The sequence below is a fragment of the Eretmochelys imbricata genome, chromosome 2 (assembly GCF_965152235.1).
Source record: "Eretmochelys imbricata isolate rEreImb1 chromosome 2, rEreImb1.hap1, whole genome shotgun sequence".
Classification (NCBI taxonomy): domain Eukaryota; kingdom Metazoa; phylum Chordata; order Testudines; family Cheloniidae; genus Eretmochelys; species Eretmochelys imbricata.
The window spans coordinates 154,554,177-154,570,635 of record NC_135573.1 but is presented as its reverse complement, the minus strand read 5'-3'; the positions used below and the strand labels follow the sequence as shown (position 1 = coordinate 154,570,635).

The 16,459-nt window shown below is 41.5% G+C and overlaps 1 protein-coding gene across 1 annotated transcript in view; it reads left to right on the top strand.

Annotated features, from left to right (window-relative positions):
* The first annotated feature begins 6,392 nt into the window (after positions 1-6,392).
* Positions 6,393-16,459, top strand: part of LOC144261378 (uncharacterized) — a 62,456-nt gene continuing 52,389 nt past the window's right edge. The window contains exons 1-4 of the mRNA XM_077810855.1: positions 6,393-6,516; positions 7,548-7,625; positions 9,101-9,200; positions 11,558-11,626. Coding sequence (XP_077666981.1) covers positions 9,123-9,200; positions 11,558-11,626 — 147 coding nt within the window. The 5' untranslated portion in view covers positions 6,393-6,516; positions 7,548-7,625; positions 9,101-9,122. The remainder of the gene's footprint in view (positions 6,517-7,547; positions 7,626-9,100; positions 9,201-11,557; positions 11,627-16,459) is intronic.

Sequence of the window (16,459 nt, the reverse complement as noted above, 5' to 3'; positions counted from 1 at the left end):
GCGTATATATATACACAGAGTACATATCAGCATTGTAAATACTTCTTCATATAACGTTGTCGTAAAACTTTGGTTAAAAAAAAATTTAGTATGTCTTTTCTTTTTTGTTCTTCATTCTCTCCCTTTTCTCGCTCCATTTTTTCTTGGTCCATCTTGTCCATACTATTTCCAGGGACTGCATTTTCTCCCATGCTAATCTTCTGGATTTTTAAACTTCCCAGATTTTTGTTCTCTCCTCTTTTCTCCAGACTTCTTAAAATGTGATTCTGCTTTTCTCCCCCTATTTATTTCACCTTGAGTTGGCTCTCTTTTAGACATATCTAATGTTACATAGTGTACATTTTGTTGTAGACCTACACTCGTTTTCTTCTGTCTTTCCCCTCACTTTTCCTGAGTCTCTTTCTCTCTCTCTACCCAAGTCTACCTATTTCTGTTCCCAATCTCTCTCTCCATCCCAATCTTCTCCATCATTCTTTGCTATTCCACCCCTGCCCACCTCTCTGTTTTAATTGTTCTCAGTCACTCTTTTTTTATTCTTAACGTGTTTCATCAATTTCTCTACCTCAGCAGACTCCTTGAATTTCTCTCCTTCTTAAGTATCTGAGAATTTATTCTGAATGGACAGTGTTAGACTAACATTTACATCCTTCTATTATTGTTTCCTTATTTATTTTGACATTGTTATTACAAGACATTAAACACATATAAAAATCTTTTAAAAGGGAAAAAAGAAGAAATCAGTGCAAAGAGCAGCACTTTTTGGAGAGAACAAGTTCTGTTTTGGGTCTTCAGCTATGTGAACTGAGCACTAAGGCACACATTTTGCTATAAAATATGCCGTGTAAATCTCAGAAAATATCCTGTCTATATTTCATGGCCTGCTGGTGTTCTCCATACCAAATGCAAAGTCTACTGGAAGTATGGCATCCTGAAGTCCTCTGTGTTTGTATTAACAAACCTACAGAAAAGGGGATACAGTATTAGTTTGTCCCAAAGTGGTTGATAGTTTTTTAAAATCCTTAAATCACATAAATATCTTAGATTTGTTATTAATATTTTGGTGCATAAGTTGATGCCAAAGGCCATCCTATCTTGCAAAACCTTAAAAAGAGGCTTTAATCACGTGAATAGTCCCATTCACTCTAGTAGGACTACTCACATGCTTTAAGTTAAGGCTGCTGGACATATTTATAGGATTGTAATTTAAAAAACCTGTACTTTTTCAGCATTTGCACATGAATAGGCACTGGAGAGTTATCTATCTGTATGAATGTTTTCACATCAATCAGCTAAACAAGAGATCTGCAAGCAAAATGTAATGGTCAGGAACTTGATGTAGATATGTAATGATGCTTGGACTTTGGGTCCGTAAAGCAAAGAATTAATTACAATGAGAATTACATAAGATACTTGAATCTGTGACAGTATAGAGCACAATAATGCCACCAGTGGGGAAAGTGTAAGCTTGAAACTCTAACCTACTCCTTTATTGTTCAGGAATTTATAAAAGAAAACTCTACCCCATTCAGGTGAGCAACATAACATTTCAAAAGAGAAGACAGCTTTTGGTATAAATTAAATGAGAAACATATTCCAGTTCATGTGGCATTATCTTTTAAAGTCTTGTGCTTCTAGAATGAACAAAATGTGTTTGGTTTGTCTTAACGGATAACAATATTTTGTGAATACACACACTAGAGTGGAAATTGTGCGTGTATCTGAAATAAGCAAAATGTGAGATGAGCAGCAATATGTTGTGGTATGCAGAATGCATGTCTGTAAAATAAGAAGTATTTCACAAATTATGACAGCTATTAGGCACGGTGGCCGATTCCAGTTTCTTTACATTTAGTTTAAAATTTTTGTTGCATTTAACAACACTGAACAAATTAACAGTGATTTAAAAATACAAAATCAGGGTTTTTTTAACATATTGGTGAAGGCTCAAGTACTTCTTCTGATTTTTAGAATGACAAAGTAGATTTAAGACAAAATTTGATTTACAACAGCCAGGCTCCCCTGTATTCTATGACCACAGAATTCACCATGAAATCTATTCCTTGCCCAGAGAATCCAAATTTTTATTTTTTTCTACAAAATTAACTTTCTAAACATTGTGATTGCAAAGAAAACCTTGAAAACATGGTCTTAGTGTAAACCAATGCAGTGCTGTCTTCCTCATTCTGTAGCTTGAAACAATAGCTCTGTGTGGCATGAATTGGCCCTGTGCATCTCATTTGAACTCTGAAACCTTAGGATAATAATTTAGATGTCAACACTGTTAACTATTTTAACTGCTGATTATTTGAGCAGAAACATCCAACTAATGTACTTACCCAACAATCTCAAACTGTTTCCCATGTCTCCCTAGGTGTAAAAAGTCTCAAATGACCCCTACACAACTGTCAAAACCTCCAGATTCACACTTATAACTTCTATTCAGTCTGAACTATCATATTTCAAAAACTGCAAGTGTTAGGACAGCATAAAATAAATAGAATTTTATTTCAAAACAAATAAAAGTGGCTATTGTACTGATCTTGTATTGATTTAACTAATTAAAACCCTACATTTTTAAAATTTAAATGAAACTGCCACTGAATGTCCAGTCTGCCACACCAGAGTGCCACAGAATCCCAAAATGTTGCTGTAGAATTTAGGTTCTCTCTCCCTCTCCTTCCTCCTGCTTTATTAAACTACTCCTTAGGGAACTCTCAGTCTCCTTCTCTAGCCTATCATTTTGCCTTCAATGTGTTCCTTTGTTCCCTTCTTAGTCACCATTCCTTTACTTCTGATACATTCCTTAATATCTCTGGTTAAATGAGATTTTTAAGAAACAAGTTGGACAACAACACTCTAACTACTGCTCCAGTTTTAATTTGACTTTTCTCAGCAAGTGCTTGACAAAGTAACAATTTCTCAGTTCTCCAGTCAGTGCTCAAACAATAATCTCACTGACAGTATTCAATCTAGATTTTGTACATCGGTCACAGGGAAGAGAAATTTCAGTTGCATATAGTCAACAACCTCCTCTACGGAGGTGGCTCTTTGTCCCTATTGTCCTTGAGTGCAGAACAGCCTCTAAACTAACCAGCGAACTTTGGTTCCTTCCTCAAATTATTCTGTTCTTGTCTATTAAAAGGCCCTTTATTTCTGGAATGACTTCTCTCCTCCTGTGGCCTTGCCCTCTGGCCTTTTCTGTCTACTTTCTCTCTCTCTAATCTTGTCTCTAACTTTAAACTTAGGCCTGATCTACACTTAAAAGTTTTGCTGGCATAGCTACATTGGTCAGGGGTATGATTTTTCCCCACCCTACTCGAGACAGTTACATTGGCAAAAGCCCACTGTATAAACTGGTACAGTGGAGTGGTACTCCACTCAAGGAACTGGTTTAAACCATCATGGCTAAAGAACTATCTTTCTGATACAAGCTGGAAGGTGTTGCCAATATAGCGCTAGTGGTATATCTACACTGGCAAACCTTTTCAAGTGTAGGTAAGACCTTAGCTAACACTTTTACGCTGCTGGTATTTCATGGTTCATGGAAAGTGCACCTCTGATGAAAAAGTGCACCTTGCTGTCCAAACACTCTGTTTTGATCAAATAAACCTGGGATTTTATTTTAACTTCTTTCAGCTACATATCAGAGTGAACCGTTTCTCTAGGGCAAGAGAAGCATCTTTAAACCGAACACCGTTGCATTTCTTTACGCTGATCTCCTATTCATAGAATCATAGAATATCAGGGTTGGAAGGGACCTCAGGAGGTCATCTAGTCCAACCACCCGCTCAAAGCAGGACCAATCCCCAATTTCTGCCCCCTAAATGGCCCCCTTAAGGTTGAACTCACAACCCTGGGTTTAGCAGGCCAATGCTCAAACCACAGAGCTATCCCTCCCCCCTCTAAATTTTATTTTTTTCTTTCAAAAAAACAACAAACAAACAAAAAAAACCCTGCTCAAAGATGTTACCCCTGTTACCTGTTAACCCGTTACCTCCACTGTCCTTAAATTTGGCAACATCCTTAATCCCACATTCTCTTACTTCCAACTATTTGTCTGCAAATCTGCATATCACCATCTCTCAAACAGTTTCTGCCTCTACTGAAATCTTTATCCATCCAGTAATCTTCTCACAACCCTTTGCAACTATGAACTCTCTTCAGACTTCATCAGGTGTAGAATGTTGCTAGCTTCCCTTTCACCCATTTAAACACACAATCACCACATTGACACCCTCAAACTACTCCAATGGCTTTCTGTATTTTTTCCAGATATCACTTCAAAGCTTCTTTCCTTTCCCTCCAAGATATTGCTACAGCCTTCCTCTGGACTTTTCTTTGTCTACTCCATTCTTTGTTCCACCCATTCACCTAACACCAGTGTTCTCTATATACCTTCACAATCTTATCACTGTTGATGCAAGAGCTTTCTGAAACATGCTTATTGTATCTATAGGCCTCACGCTGTATTTATTTTCAAAATCTAAAAACATTTCTTCTCTTGCTATTACCTGTCAATATCTTTCCTTTTACTTTTTATTTTTACTGTGCAATTGTATATTTTAATTATGTAAAGCCTTTTAAGAGAGAATGTATGGAAGACCCTATACAAAATAATGCATTATATGTATTTTCAGGAAGGCCACTGTATGTTTTAGGATTGGCACAAATCATAAAGAACTATGAAAAAGTGTTTAAATCTAGCCATACATAAGAGACTATCTTTTGGCTACATGTTACTTACGGGTATAAAACAAAACAAAAAACACTCACACAGATCATCAAAGAATGATACAGTTTGGTAGAAGTTCTGCTGCCATAATAAGGTCCAATCCCACAACCAGTGAATTCAAAAGACCCAGTGGAGCAAGATCATATCCACAGAACATAGCCTTCTACCAACATTTTTAGCCTAAGCACTTTTTTCTTCAAAAGGGTATCACATGGTCTCAGATTTTCAGGGATACAATTTTGAAAAAAGGATCCTTAACTGCACTCGTATTATTTGTAAAAGTACCAATTTGTGGATGCCAAGAAACACATTTGTGTGCAAAAATGGGCATTTACGTATAAAATTCAGGTAACTATACCATCTAATCATTTTCTCTGGACAATACCTATTTACACATGTAAATATGGGTAGAACAGACTTTTGAAATTGTGCCTTAAATGTTTAGTCTGGGAAAATTAAACTCTTGTAAGAAAATGAAGTGTAAACAGTAATCTTTTGATAATATGTTGTCTTAAAATAGTATATATTATGCTGCTTTGCATACAACAATTGTAATGGACTGAAATACTGTATCAATAGCAAGCTAATTAAAAGCAGGCAAGAAAATGTATATTTTTTATCTTGGAATTTTCTTCAGAAAGAAAAAATGTTTCATTAAAATGAAGTTACTATATTTTCTTCATTTTTAATATGTGTACTAGAATGTAATTTTGTACTTTTTCACCACTTTTAGAGCTTTCATGTGTATTTCTTTAATTATAGTTTGCATTTAATACCGTTGAGAAATGTAAAATTAAGCATTTGATGATAAACATTTACTTTTAAATGAAAACGTATTTATTATTTTTCATGTATCTTTTCTCTTGAAAGAATAAAAAGTCTACAGTCAAATTAGCAAAACAACAGCTCTTACTAAGTGGGAAATTCAAACTGCACAAGGGCAAGATGAATCTGAGACGTCTTTGTTGCTTTTCTATCCCCTGGCAGGGAGCCAGGCCATATTTGTATACCAACACACACAGCAATAGTAATGTAATAAGGTTGAACACTTTCTGAGGCGGGCTGCCCAGAACCGATTTCTCTGTGTGTCTGATCACCGACGGCAGTTTCTGCGCCAAAGGGCTGTCAGTAAAGCGGGGCCAGCGTGCGCACCCCCTCACGGGGGAGCAGCGCGTCAGGAGAGCAAGACCCCTGCCCACCCGAAGGGCTCCGTGGGAAAGGGCAGCAGAGCCTGGCCAGCCGAGCCAGCAGTGACCGAAAGCCCGCTGGGCGCGCCCGGTACAGCGTTACCGAGGGGGACCCAGCGAGCCAGAGCTGCGGCCCCCGTCTCCGGTCTGCGTCAGAGCGGCCGGGCAGAGACACACCAGTGCAGGCCGCCGCCCCGCTCGGAGCCCGCCTGGGCATGGAGGCGTCTCGATGCGGAGCGGGCGGCCACAGACAGACCCGCTTCCGGGCCCCGCGACGGGAAGGCACCCTGGACCCGCCCCCGCCCCAACTGTTGCCGCAACAAACAGCGGCCCGAGATGCCGCTCTTGCTATTGGTTAGAGCCTTCCTCTCTCCCCCTCCTATTGGCTGGTTGTAAGACTCTCTCTCATTAGCTGGCAGGGAGTCTGGCTGTCAATCCCTCCCCCCTTCCGTCTCATGTACCATAATCGTGCTCAGTCTCGCGGGTCCCGCCGTTAGGGGCGGAAGTGACGTTTCGAGTTGGGGTCCCGGATGTAGTTGCGCATTCCCTGAGGCACTGTCGCTGGTGTCTTCCTCGGGAGCGTCCCGGCGACGGCCGGTGAGTGGAGCGGGCAGAGAGCGAGAGTGGGTCTGGGGCGCCCTAGTCTCATCTGCCTGGGCTGGGAGGGAGTTCAGCCGGGCTTGGGGGCAGGGCATGGGCGAGGGGCTGGGAGATAAGGTATGGGGGAGAAGGGCTTGGGGGGCAGGGCACGGGCAAGGGGCTGGGAGATAAGGTATGGGGGAGAAGGGCTTGGGGGGCAGGGCACGGGCAAGGGGCTGGGAGATAAGGTATGGGGGAGAAGGGCTTGGGGGGCAGGGCCCGGGGAAGGGGCTGGGAGATAAGGTATGGGGGAGAAGGGCTTGGGGGGCAGGGCGCGGGCAAGGGGCTGGGAGATAAGGTATGGGGGAGAAGGGCTTGGGGGGCAGGGCCCGGGCAAGGGGCTGGGAGATAAGGTATGGGGGAGAAGGGCTTGGGGGGCAGGGCACGGGCAAGGGGCTGGGAGATAAGGTATGGGGGAGAAGGGCTTGGGGGGCAGGGCCCGGGCAAGGGGCTGGGAGATAAGGTATGGGGGAGAAGGGCTTGGGGGGCAGGGCCCGGGCAAGGGGCTGGGAGATAAGGTATGGGGGAGAAGGGCTTGGGGGGCAGGGCACGGGCAAGGGGCTGGGAGATAAGGTATGGGGGAGAAGGGCTTGGGGGGCAGGGCCCGGGGAAGGGGCTGGGAGATAAGGTATGGGGGAGAAGGGCTTGGGGGGCAGGGCGCGGGCAAGGGGCTGGGAGATAAGGTATGGGGGAGAAGGGCTTGGGGGCAGGGCACGGGCAAGGGGCTGGGAGATAAGGTATGGGGGAGAAGGGCTTGGGGGCAGGGCACGGGCAAGGGGCTGGGAGATAAGGTATGGGGGAGAAGGGCTTGGGGGGCAGGGCCCGGGGAAGGGGCTGGGAGATAAGGTATGGGGGAGAAGGGCTTGGGGGGCAGGGCCCGGGGAAGGGGCTGGGAGATAAGGTATGGGGGAGAAGGTATGGGGCGTAGGGCACGGGAGGGACTGTATTGTTGTCAGTCTTGTAGCTTATAGTGGCTCTTGTCTCTGCAGCACCCACGTTCCTCTGCCACCCTCTCATCTTTTCTGGCCTGAGGCTCTGTGTTCTACTCTCCTTCTCTCCCCCAGCTGGTGACTATGGCCTTTTTATATTACTGTATAACTCAGGGGTTGGAAAGGAGGACACTCTCCACTCCCCAGCACTTTGTTCTCTGTGCTGGTACTCTGGGCCTGCTTAACGCCTCCGGAGAACCATGGTAATAGTGGTGCCCCATGAACCTGCTGTAGTGTAGCTACCCACTCTCCACTGTCACAGTCCTGTGGGGGGATGCCTGTGATCTCTGCCACCACTCAAATGTGCTGGACTGATATCTTGGTCCCAGCCTTGCCATGGTGGTGGAAGGTAACTGTCACCATCTCCAGCTAACTAGTTTTTCCTTGCCATGGGGCAGGGAGGTGTCCCCTGGCAGATTGGTTAGCTTTGGTTTCAGTGAATGAATGATAATTCTTGTTTTCTGTTAACCATCAAACAGTGAAAATGTTTCAAATCTAGTCGTTCAGTGTACTTCTGAATTGACTTTGTTAATGTTTCTTCATTGAGAAGACAGGATTTATTAAGCCTGATTAATTATGGCTAAATTTATTAATGCTGAGTAATAGTGGTATTTACAAATCATTACCTCACTTCTAATATAGAGGAAAGTGTAAAAGGATTGGAGTTGAAAAGAAACAGGGGAAGTTATAACTTTCTGTTTATAATTTGTTTTTCTGCCTTGGGCTTGAAAGCTATTAGGAATTGCCAGTTATGCAGGTGATCACCTTAACTGTAACGCATACCTGATACTTTTACTGATGTCAATAAAACAGAATAAAATGCAGATAATTTGGCACACAGTTGTGTGAAAACAGGTTGAATGTGAGATATAGAAAAACATAGGCACCACAGATATTTACATGGAACTGAAATAAATTTTCAGCTAGTATAGCAATAGGTAATGTACTTTTTCTAGTGAGCAAACTTAGAATTTTATCATATTGACATTAACACTTGAATGGTACATATTAGATCATCAATTTAAACCTGTTTTTTATTAGTTTAGCTTGCACGTGTGATGAGTGTCCAGACACAAAGTGGCACCAGTTTTAACTAAATAGGTTTAACTGTCACACCTTTAACTAAAAAAGTGGTGTATCTTCTGTGTTCGGAAAAGCCCCGATATAACTGAAGCAAGCGTGGTGATAGAGCAGTTAAGCATTTTAAAGAAAATGAATTCAAATTGTGTTCCTTGTTTCGACATGTAAAAGTTTGTAAACCATAAAACTACAGATAACTAAAAAGAAGCATATGTGTCTAAGATACAGTAGGATCAAATTGCTTTCAGTAGCTTACTGGACTTTAACTAAATATTCATCCTTGTTTTTGTGGTAAAAATATTTCATAGTTAAGACCACCGTAGAAAATGCTTTTGCTTTGTGTTAGAGGTTCTATTCAGATGTTTCCTACAGTTCAAGTTTCTAATAATTTACATATAGGTATTCTTCCACTACTAGTTTTAAGCTGAAAAATAAATGTGTAAATAAGATGTGAATTCATTTTTTTTTTAAAGTGCTCTGATCCATTTTTACAAGATGAGCACCACCAATGTGGATGATGCTAAACCAGAGGATGTTAAACAAGAATCTGAGAAAAAGATATTTTATTGTGAGGTGAGTGGATTTCTTGGTGGTTTTTTAAAGTATGGATTATATAACATAGTTTTGTGTGATATAGTGAGTACATTTTACTCCTGAATGTAGGTCTGTTATATGGTGCAGTATTATCATCTTCACTTGCTAGCCCCTAGGGGTCAAAGTGCAAGAACCAGGTAACTTTTCACTAATGTGGATGATGCTGGTAGCCTGCAAGAGAGTCAGAAAGCAAACATAAAATTAGATCTGTGACAACAGGAGTAATTAAGTGTTGATCCCTGCCCCAGCTGTGTTGAAAAAAACAGAGTGTTAAGCACTTCTAGTAAGGCCCCATATTTAATTTCTTAAAGTGAGGGGGTATGATCTTAATAACCTGGTCCTGCTGTGTACCATGAACCTGTTTCTTAAGGTGCTGAACTGAAGTAGCTTGTGATCAGTGTTAGCACAATTCATTTCCTCCTAATTAGAAAATAGGTCTAGGATGGCTTCTCCACTTTCTGGATTAAGGCATCTACTTTGTAACATGCGATCCTTTTTTATACTTGTACCCAAGTTGCTTCAGGAGAAATTGGAGATAATTGGAGTCTTTCAAGGATAAGTATGATTCTGATTAAAAAAGGTCCACAGTTGACTTGACTGCAAGATTTCCTCAGCAATGAACGCTTGAATCCTAGAGAGTGCCTGAAGTCGTCTTGTGTCCTTCAAACTTTCTCCTTAATCAGATAAGAATCCAACCTAGAAAGGCTTCAGCCTCAACTGACCCAGAATAGAGTCCTGGTTGTGTATTATTTGTGTAGTGTTAGTGTCCATGTTGACCATACAGCAGTGGTCACCAACCGGTCAATTGCGATCTCTGGTGGTGAAGCAGGGCTGCCACTAAGGTAGGCTCCCTGCCTGTCCTAGGCTCACGCTGCTCCTGGAAGAAGCCAGTGCAGCCCCCGGGGTTCAGGGACAGGGTTCTCCCTCGGCACACTGCTCCTCTCTGGAAGCACTGCCCCCACAGCACCCATTGGCTGGGAATGGGGAGCTGTGGCCAATGGGTGCTGCGGGGGCAGTGCTTGCAGAGAGGGGCAGCGCACGGAGCCATGTGCCCCCCGTTCCCCCTAGCGGCGCGCTGGCCCCTTCCGGGAGCGGCATGGGACCAGGGTAGGCAGGGAGCCTGCCTTAGCCTTGCTGTGCTGCCAACCGGGAGCTGCCCAATCTAAGTTCCACCGGGCGGGAGGCCGCACCCCAGCCCTGAGCCCCATCCTGGAGCCAGCTCCCCGAACCTCAGCCCTGAGCCCCGTTTCAGAGCTTGCACCCTGAACTCCCTCCTGCACTCCAACCCCCCTGTCCCAGGGCCAGCCCAGAGGCCCCCCCCCCCAACCCCCTACTCCAGCCTAGTGAAAGTGAGTAGGGGGGGAGAGTGAGTGTGGGGAGGGGCCTTGGGGAAAGGGTGGCATAGATCCTGGGTTGCCCTTAAATTCAAAAAGTGATCTTGGGCGTAAAAAGGTTGGAGACCACTGCTCTATAGAGTCATGTGCTGCATTTTAACACCCTCAAAGTGTCAGGCTAAATCCAATAAATTGATTTTGCTGAATTATGTGAAGTTTTTACACGTTTTCTACCGCTCTGATGGAGTTCCTTGGGTGAGGCATCACCTCCGACAAAATGAGGCAGAGTATCTGCATCAGGAGGAAGAGATCCAGCATATATGTATCAAGAAACCAAGGCGTCAACTGCCCACTTTTTTCTGCTTGTTTGAGCTGCTGTTCCTTAAAACAGCAGGAAATAATAGGTTTGATGTCTTCCTTCAGTCATTGTTTTGTGTTAACAGTAAACAATTTTTGTGCTGACCTTGTACTGATGATACTGTGAGATCTTATGATAATTATTGTGTTGGTGTTACAGTCCTTCTTGTTTCCAGCTCCTTCTCCATGACTTTGCATGATGTGATCATCTATTTCAGCACAGACCACCCACCAATACTCTGCAGAACAGTGTGGAAACTACTGAGTTAAAAGGATACTGTCAAAAATCGGGGGGGATTCCAGAAACTAGTTCATTGACAGAAGTCTCTCTTTTTTTTTTTTTTTTTTTTAAATCTTCTTAAACAGTTTACACAGATCTGGTGCTATTTTTAATATCTTCACTTTCCAGATGTCTAAGTAGGCTTAATGTGATTAGTTATGTACTACTCTTTGTCACTCACTGGTGTCTTACTTTAAATTTCTCACACAAGCCTTCCTCAAAGAAGCCTTCACCAGTTTCTTAAAATAGTAAAATATAATGAAAGGTTTTCATCCATAACTGCAGGCCCATTTGCTGTGTTTGCACAACAGTATTTTTATACTAAAGTTGGCTGTAGCGTAACTGAATGTAATTAATTTCTTTAGGTTTGTAAAGTTCCATGTATGAGTTCTATAAGTCTTCAGTCACACTTCCGTGGAGCAAAACATAAAAAGGTAATCTAATGTGATTTTAATGTCTTGTGTATAAACTTCACACTTCTAAATGTTCTGTAAACTTATTGTGAGTAATTGTTTTTAAAAAAAGTTTTGAATGCTTGTGTAATTTGCAATTCAATTTTTCTGAAAACGAAATCCCCAGAAAATTGTCCAATGCTGGTATTTTGAGCCTTTTCAAACATTGTTAAAATTGTTAAATGTACACAATGAACATTATTTTTTTGAAATGCAGCTATATTTACAATTTAACTTTTAAGTGAAGTTAATGTGCGCGTATTGTGAATTGTGTGTATTTAAGGTTGCTTGACCTGCAAAGTCTTTTTTCTCTGCAATTTAAAAAGAAAATCTGGCTCAACTTCCCAGGTTCCATGCAACTGAGCTTAAATTTGGAGAAAAACTCCAGTGTGGTTATAAATTAGAAATAACTAACTCTAGTTACAAAGGAACATTATTTGCATTTTTATGTAAGGGTTTAAATATAATAATCATAAATAAAACCAAGAATAGGAAAGTTGCTGTTATAATTTGATATAAGTAGGTAACTTCCTACTAGAAAGTACTGTAAATCAGAAAGGTTTCAAAGTTGTTAGCCAGGTTCTGCAGTTCTCATACTCTTGGTTAACTGAACAGTTGTCAGTCTTTTCTCGGATAGTCTAAGATTACAGAACTTTATAATAATAGAACTTCAGTGGCTAATGTTTTTTCTTCTGTTACTTCTGTCTGGTGTCATCAGACTGCATTCTTGCTTGGCAATAAGAGCTGCCTTAGTGAGTGATGCCATCTTAATGGCACTTTTAGTGACCTTCTTTCCCTCCTGTACTACTAGAAATCAAACATGGTCTCTAGCTGTCAAACTCACCTGGTCTCTGGCTGTCTCAGAAGTGTGAACTTCAAGTTTGTTCTTAAAGTTGGGTTTTCCTCAGACCAGGAAAAAAAACCTTTCATTTTAAAAAGACTTTAATATCCAGTTGGGAGACTTTCTTTATATCCTTTCTCAAAGAATGGACTTTTTATTTATTTATTACAGCTTCACAAATCAGTTGTCTAACTTAAGTGTTGTCCCTCACCTCCTTTACTTGCTTTTAATTGTATTGAGTCTGTTGCTTATTAGTAATATAATGCAAAATTTTTGAAAACAAAAAGAATTGCAATTGCTCTACAGGCAGTCTCTTAAATTTGCTGATACAGTGTTACCACCATTTTCACTTCTTAAAAAAATCATTATGAAAGAATAACACTGAGGAAAAAGATTAAAGTACTGAAATAATTAATTAGGCTTTCAACTTCCCAGCAGTTACTAATTTATTAGAAACATCCCATTGCCTGACTAATACTTAACATGCAATTTAAAACTGACTAGTAATGAAGGGACAAGTCTTTGCTAGAGTAACTGATTGTGGACGGTATAAGGTGTTACACACAGAATCTAGGGCACCCCACCTTTACCATACTGGGGGCTCCAGGCATAACCCTATAAATTTAGGAACCCCATCCTTTCCTGTCCTGGGCTCAGGACATAAGGCATTCACTCTTACCTGTCCTGGGCACAGGGCGTAACCTTCTGCTGATTTGCAGGACCTTTTCCCAGTGAAACAGCGTTACACAGTAATATTCTTAACCTATATTTATTAACAGTTGATCAACAGAATACAGACACTAAGCATACAGTGCTCTCCACTCCCAATAAGGGGGACAAACTTTTCCTGGTGGCCAGTCAGGATCAGGTTTTCCGGGGCTCCAGCTTCTGTATGGTATGGTCGGCGGGGTGTGATGGTTTTGGCCACTCTCATCTTGGGCTGTGTTTTGGAGTTAGGTTCCAAAGAACTTCCTTTTGGACCCCAGTTTATATAGTTAAAACTTGGGTCCTACTTAGCTATACTTTAACCAATCATTTTAAACTAAAATACTACAAAGCAATCCAAGCACATTACGAAACAATTCTTTAACCAATCCTAGCCCATTACCCCCTACGTACAAGAGTCAATTGAAATGTTGCGAAACCAGTTTACACAGCAGACAGAACTAATTAAAAACCAGACAGGAGCATACAGGTGAACAATAGCAAAACAATAGAGAAGTATGGATTTTACAATCACAACTGTTGATAAGTGGTTTCTTGCCAGACAGAAAGTTATCAAAGTTTTCTTTAAACATCTTAACATCTGTTTCTTTATCTGGTGATAGTGGGTACGATCAGGACAGGAACACCTTCTTAACAGCCCGATATTACACTGTTCTGATGCAATTGATGGAACCTGAGGATGTGGCTCTCTGCAACTTAGGTCGTAGCTGCTGTTTTTACTCTTGCTGCTGCTTTTGCTGCAGAAAAAGACCTCAGACCTTACAAAAGTCAGAAACTCAGTCCTCAGTACTTTTTAGGCCGCTATTGTGTGAATATGCACATGCTTAACTTCAAGCATGTGAGTAAAGTTAAGCAAATGTCTGTTTGCAGCATTGGGGCTTTAGTGTTCCATTTTAGCTATTCTAAATACAAACCTTGTTTGACCTACCTTCTAGTATGTGTATCATAATGGATGGTGGAGAAGTGGTGTCAGTGCACTCCTTTTGTGCTACCTCAAAATGACATTTAGTTGTGGGGTGATATGAAATCCATTTCAGAAATCCAATGAAGAGAGAGTATCCAGCTGATAATGGGTCTGTGGTATCAAAATGAAGAAAAAATATCCCCACTCTTGCCTCTGGTTTGTTGTGGAATATGGAAGAGCCAGATTCAGTTTGCTTGAGATGTGAGAGCCACTGGTTGCCTACTTGATACTAACTTCATGATACTTTACTCATGTATCATTTTTTCCTCATACCCTACTTGCTTCTAATGTGAGACCTCTTTCTTCCCTTTCTCCCCCACCAGAAATTATTAGTTTGCTTGCTTGCTTTCTAACAACACCCAGTTTTTTCCTTTCTTACCTCCAAAACGTGTCTTCCTTTGAAAACCCTTTTCTCTTTCCCCTTGACAGGTGGGCAACAACAGCAAATTCTGACTGCTCTGGGAGAGATCGCAATTTTCTCTTTTTACCCTCCCGCAGTGTTGGGGATAGTGAGCTAACTTGTGGCAGTGGATTCTCTGTGATGGGACCAACAATATCATAGAATCATAGGACTGGAAGGGACCTTGAGAGGTCATCTAGTCCAGTCCCCTGCACTCATGGCAGGAGTAAATATTATCTAGACCATTCCTGACAGGTGTTTTTCTAACCCGCTCTTAAAAATCTCCAATGGTGGAGATTCCACAACCTCCCTTGGCAATTTATTCCAGTGTTTAACTACCCTGACAGGAAATTATTCCTAATGTCCCACCTAAACCTCCCTTGCTGCCATTTTAACCCATTGCTTCTTGCCCTATTCTCAGAGATTAACAAGAATAATTAACCCCTCTCCTTGTAACAACCTTTTATGTATTTGAGAAGTGTTATCGTCTCCCACCTCTGTCTTCTCTTCTCTTTTCAAGACTAAACAAACACAATGTTTTCAATCTTCCCTCATAGATCACGTTTTCTAGACCTTTAATAATTTGTGTTGCTTTTCTCTGGACTTCCTCCGATTTGTCCACATCTTTCCTCAAATGTGCCCAGAACTGGACACGATACTTCGGTTGAGGCCTAATCAGCGTGGAGTAGAGCAGAAGAATTACTTCTCGTGTCTTGCTTACAGTGCTCCTGCTGATCCCATAATGATGTTTGCTTTTTTTTGCAACAGTGTTTAACTGTTGACTCATATTTAGTTTGTGATCCACTATGCCACCCAGATCCCTTCCCACAGTACTCCTTCCTAGCCAGTCATTTCCCATTTTGTATGTGTGCAGTTGATCCTTCCTAAGTGGAGCACTTGGAATTTGTCCTTATTGAATTTCATCCTGTTTACTTCAGACCATTTCTGAAGTTTGTCTATATCATTTTGAATTTTACTCCTATCCTCCAAAGCACTTGCAACCCTTCTCAGCTTGGTATCCTCTGCAAACTTTGAGTGTACTCTCTATTCCATTATCAAAATCATTGATGAAGATATTGAACAGAACCGGATCTATCACTGATTCCCGCAGGACCCCACTTGAAATGCCCTTCCAGCTTGACTGTGAATTACTGATAACTACTCTCTGAGAATGGTTTTCTAACCCGTTATGCACCCATATTCTACTAGCTCCATCTAGGTTGTATTTCCCTAGTTTGTTTATGAGAAGGTCATACTAGACCGCATAAACAGCCTTACTAAAGTCAAGATATACCACATCCCCACTTTCCCCCCATCCACAAGGCTTGTTACCCTATCAAAGAAAGCTATTAGGTTGGTTGACACAATTTGTTCTTGACAAATACATGGTGACTGTTACTTATGATCCTTTTATCTTCTAGGTGTCTGCAAATTGATTGCTTAATTATTTGCTCCATTATCTTTCTGGGTACTGAAGTTAAACTGGCTGGTCTGTAATTCCCTGGGCTGTCCTTATTTCCTTTTTTATAGATTGGTGCTATATTTGCCCCTTTCCAGTCCTCTGGAATCTCTCCCATTTTCCATGAGTTTTTGAAGAGAATCGCTAATGGCTCAGATATCTCTCTTCATTCAACTCCTTGAGTATTCTAGAATGTATTTCATCAGGCCCTGATGACTTGAAGACATTTAACTTGTCTAATTTTTAACTTGTTCTTTCCCTATTTTAGCCTCTGATCCTGCCTCATTTTAACTGGCATTCACTGTTAGGTGTCTAATTGCTACTAAGCTTTTTGGGGAAAACTAAAACAAAAAAATCATTTGGCACTTCTGCCATTACCACATTCTCTGTTATTGTCCGTCCCGTCCCCCCCCATTGAGTGACAG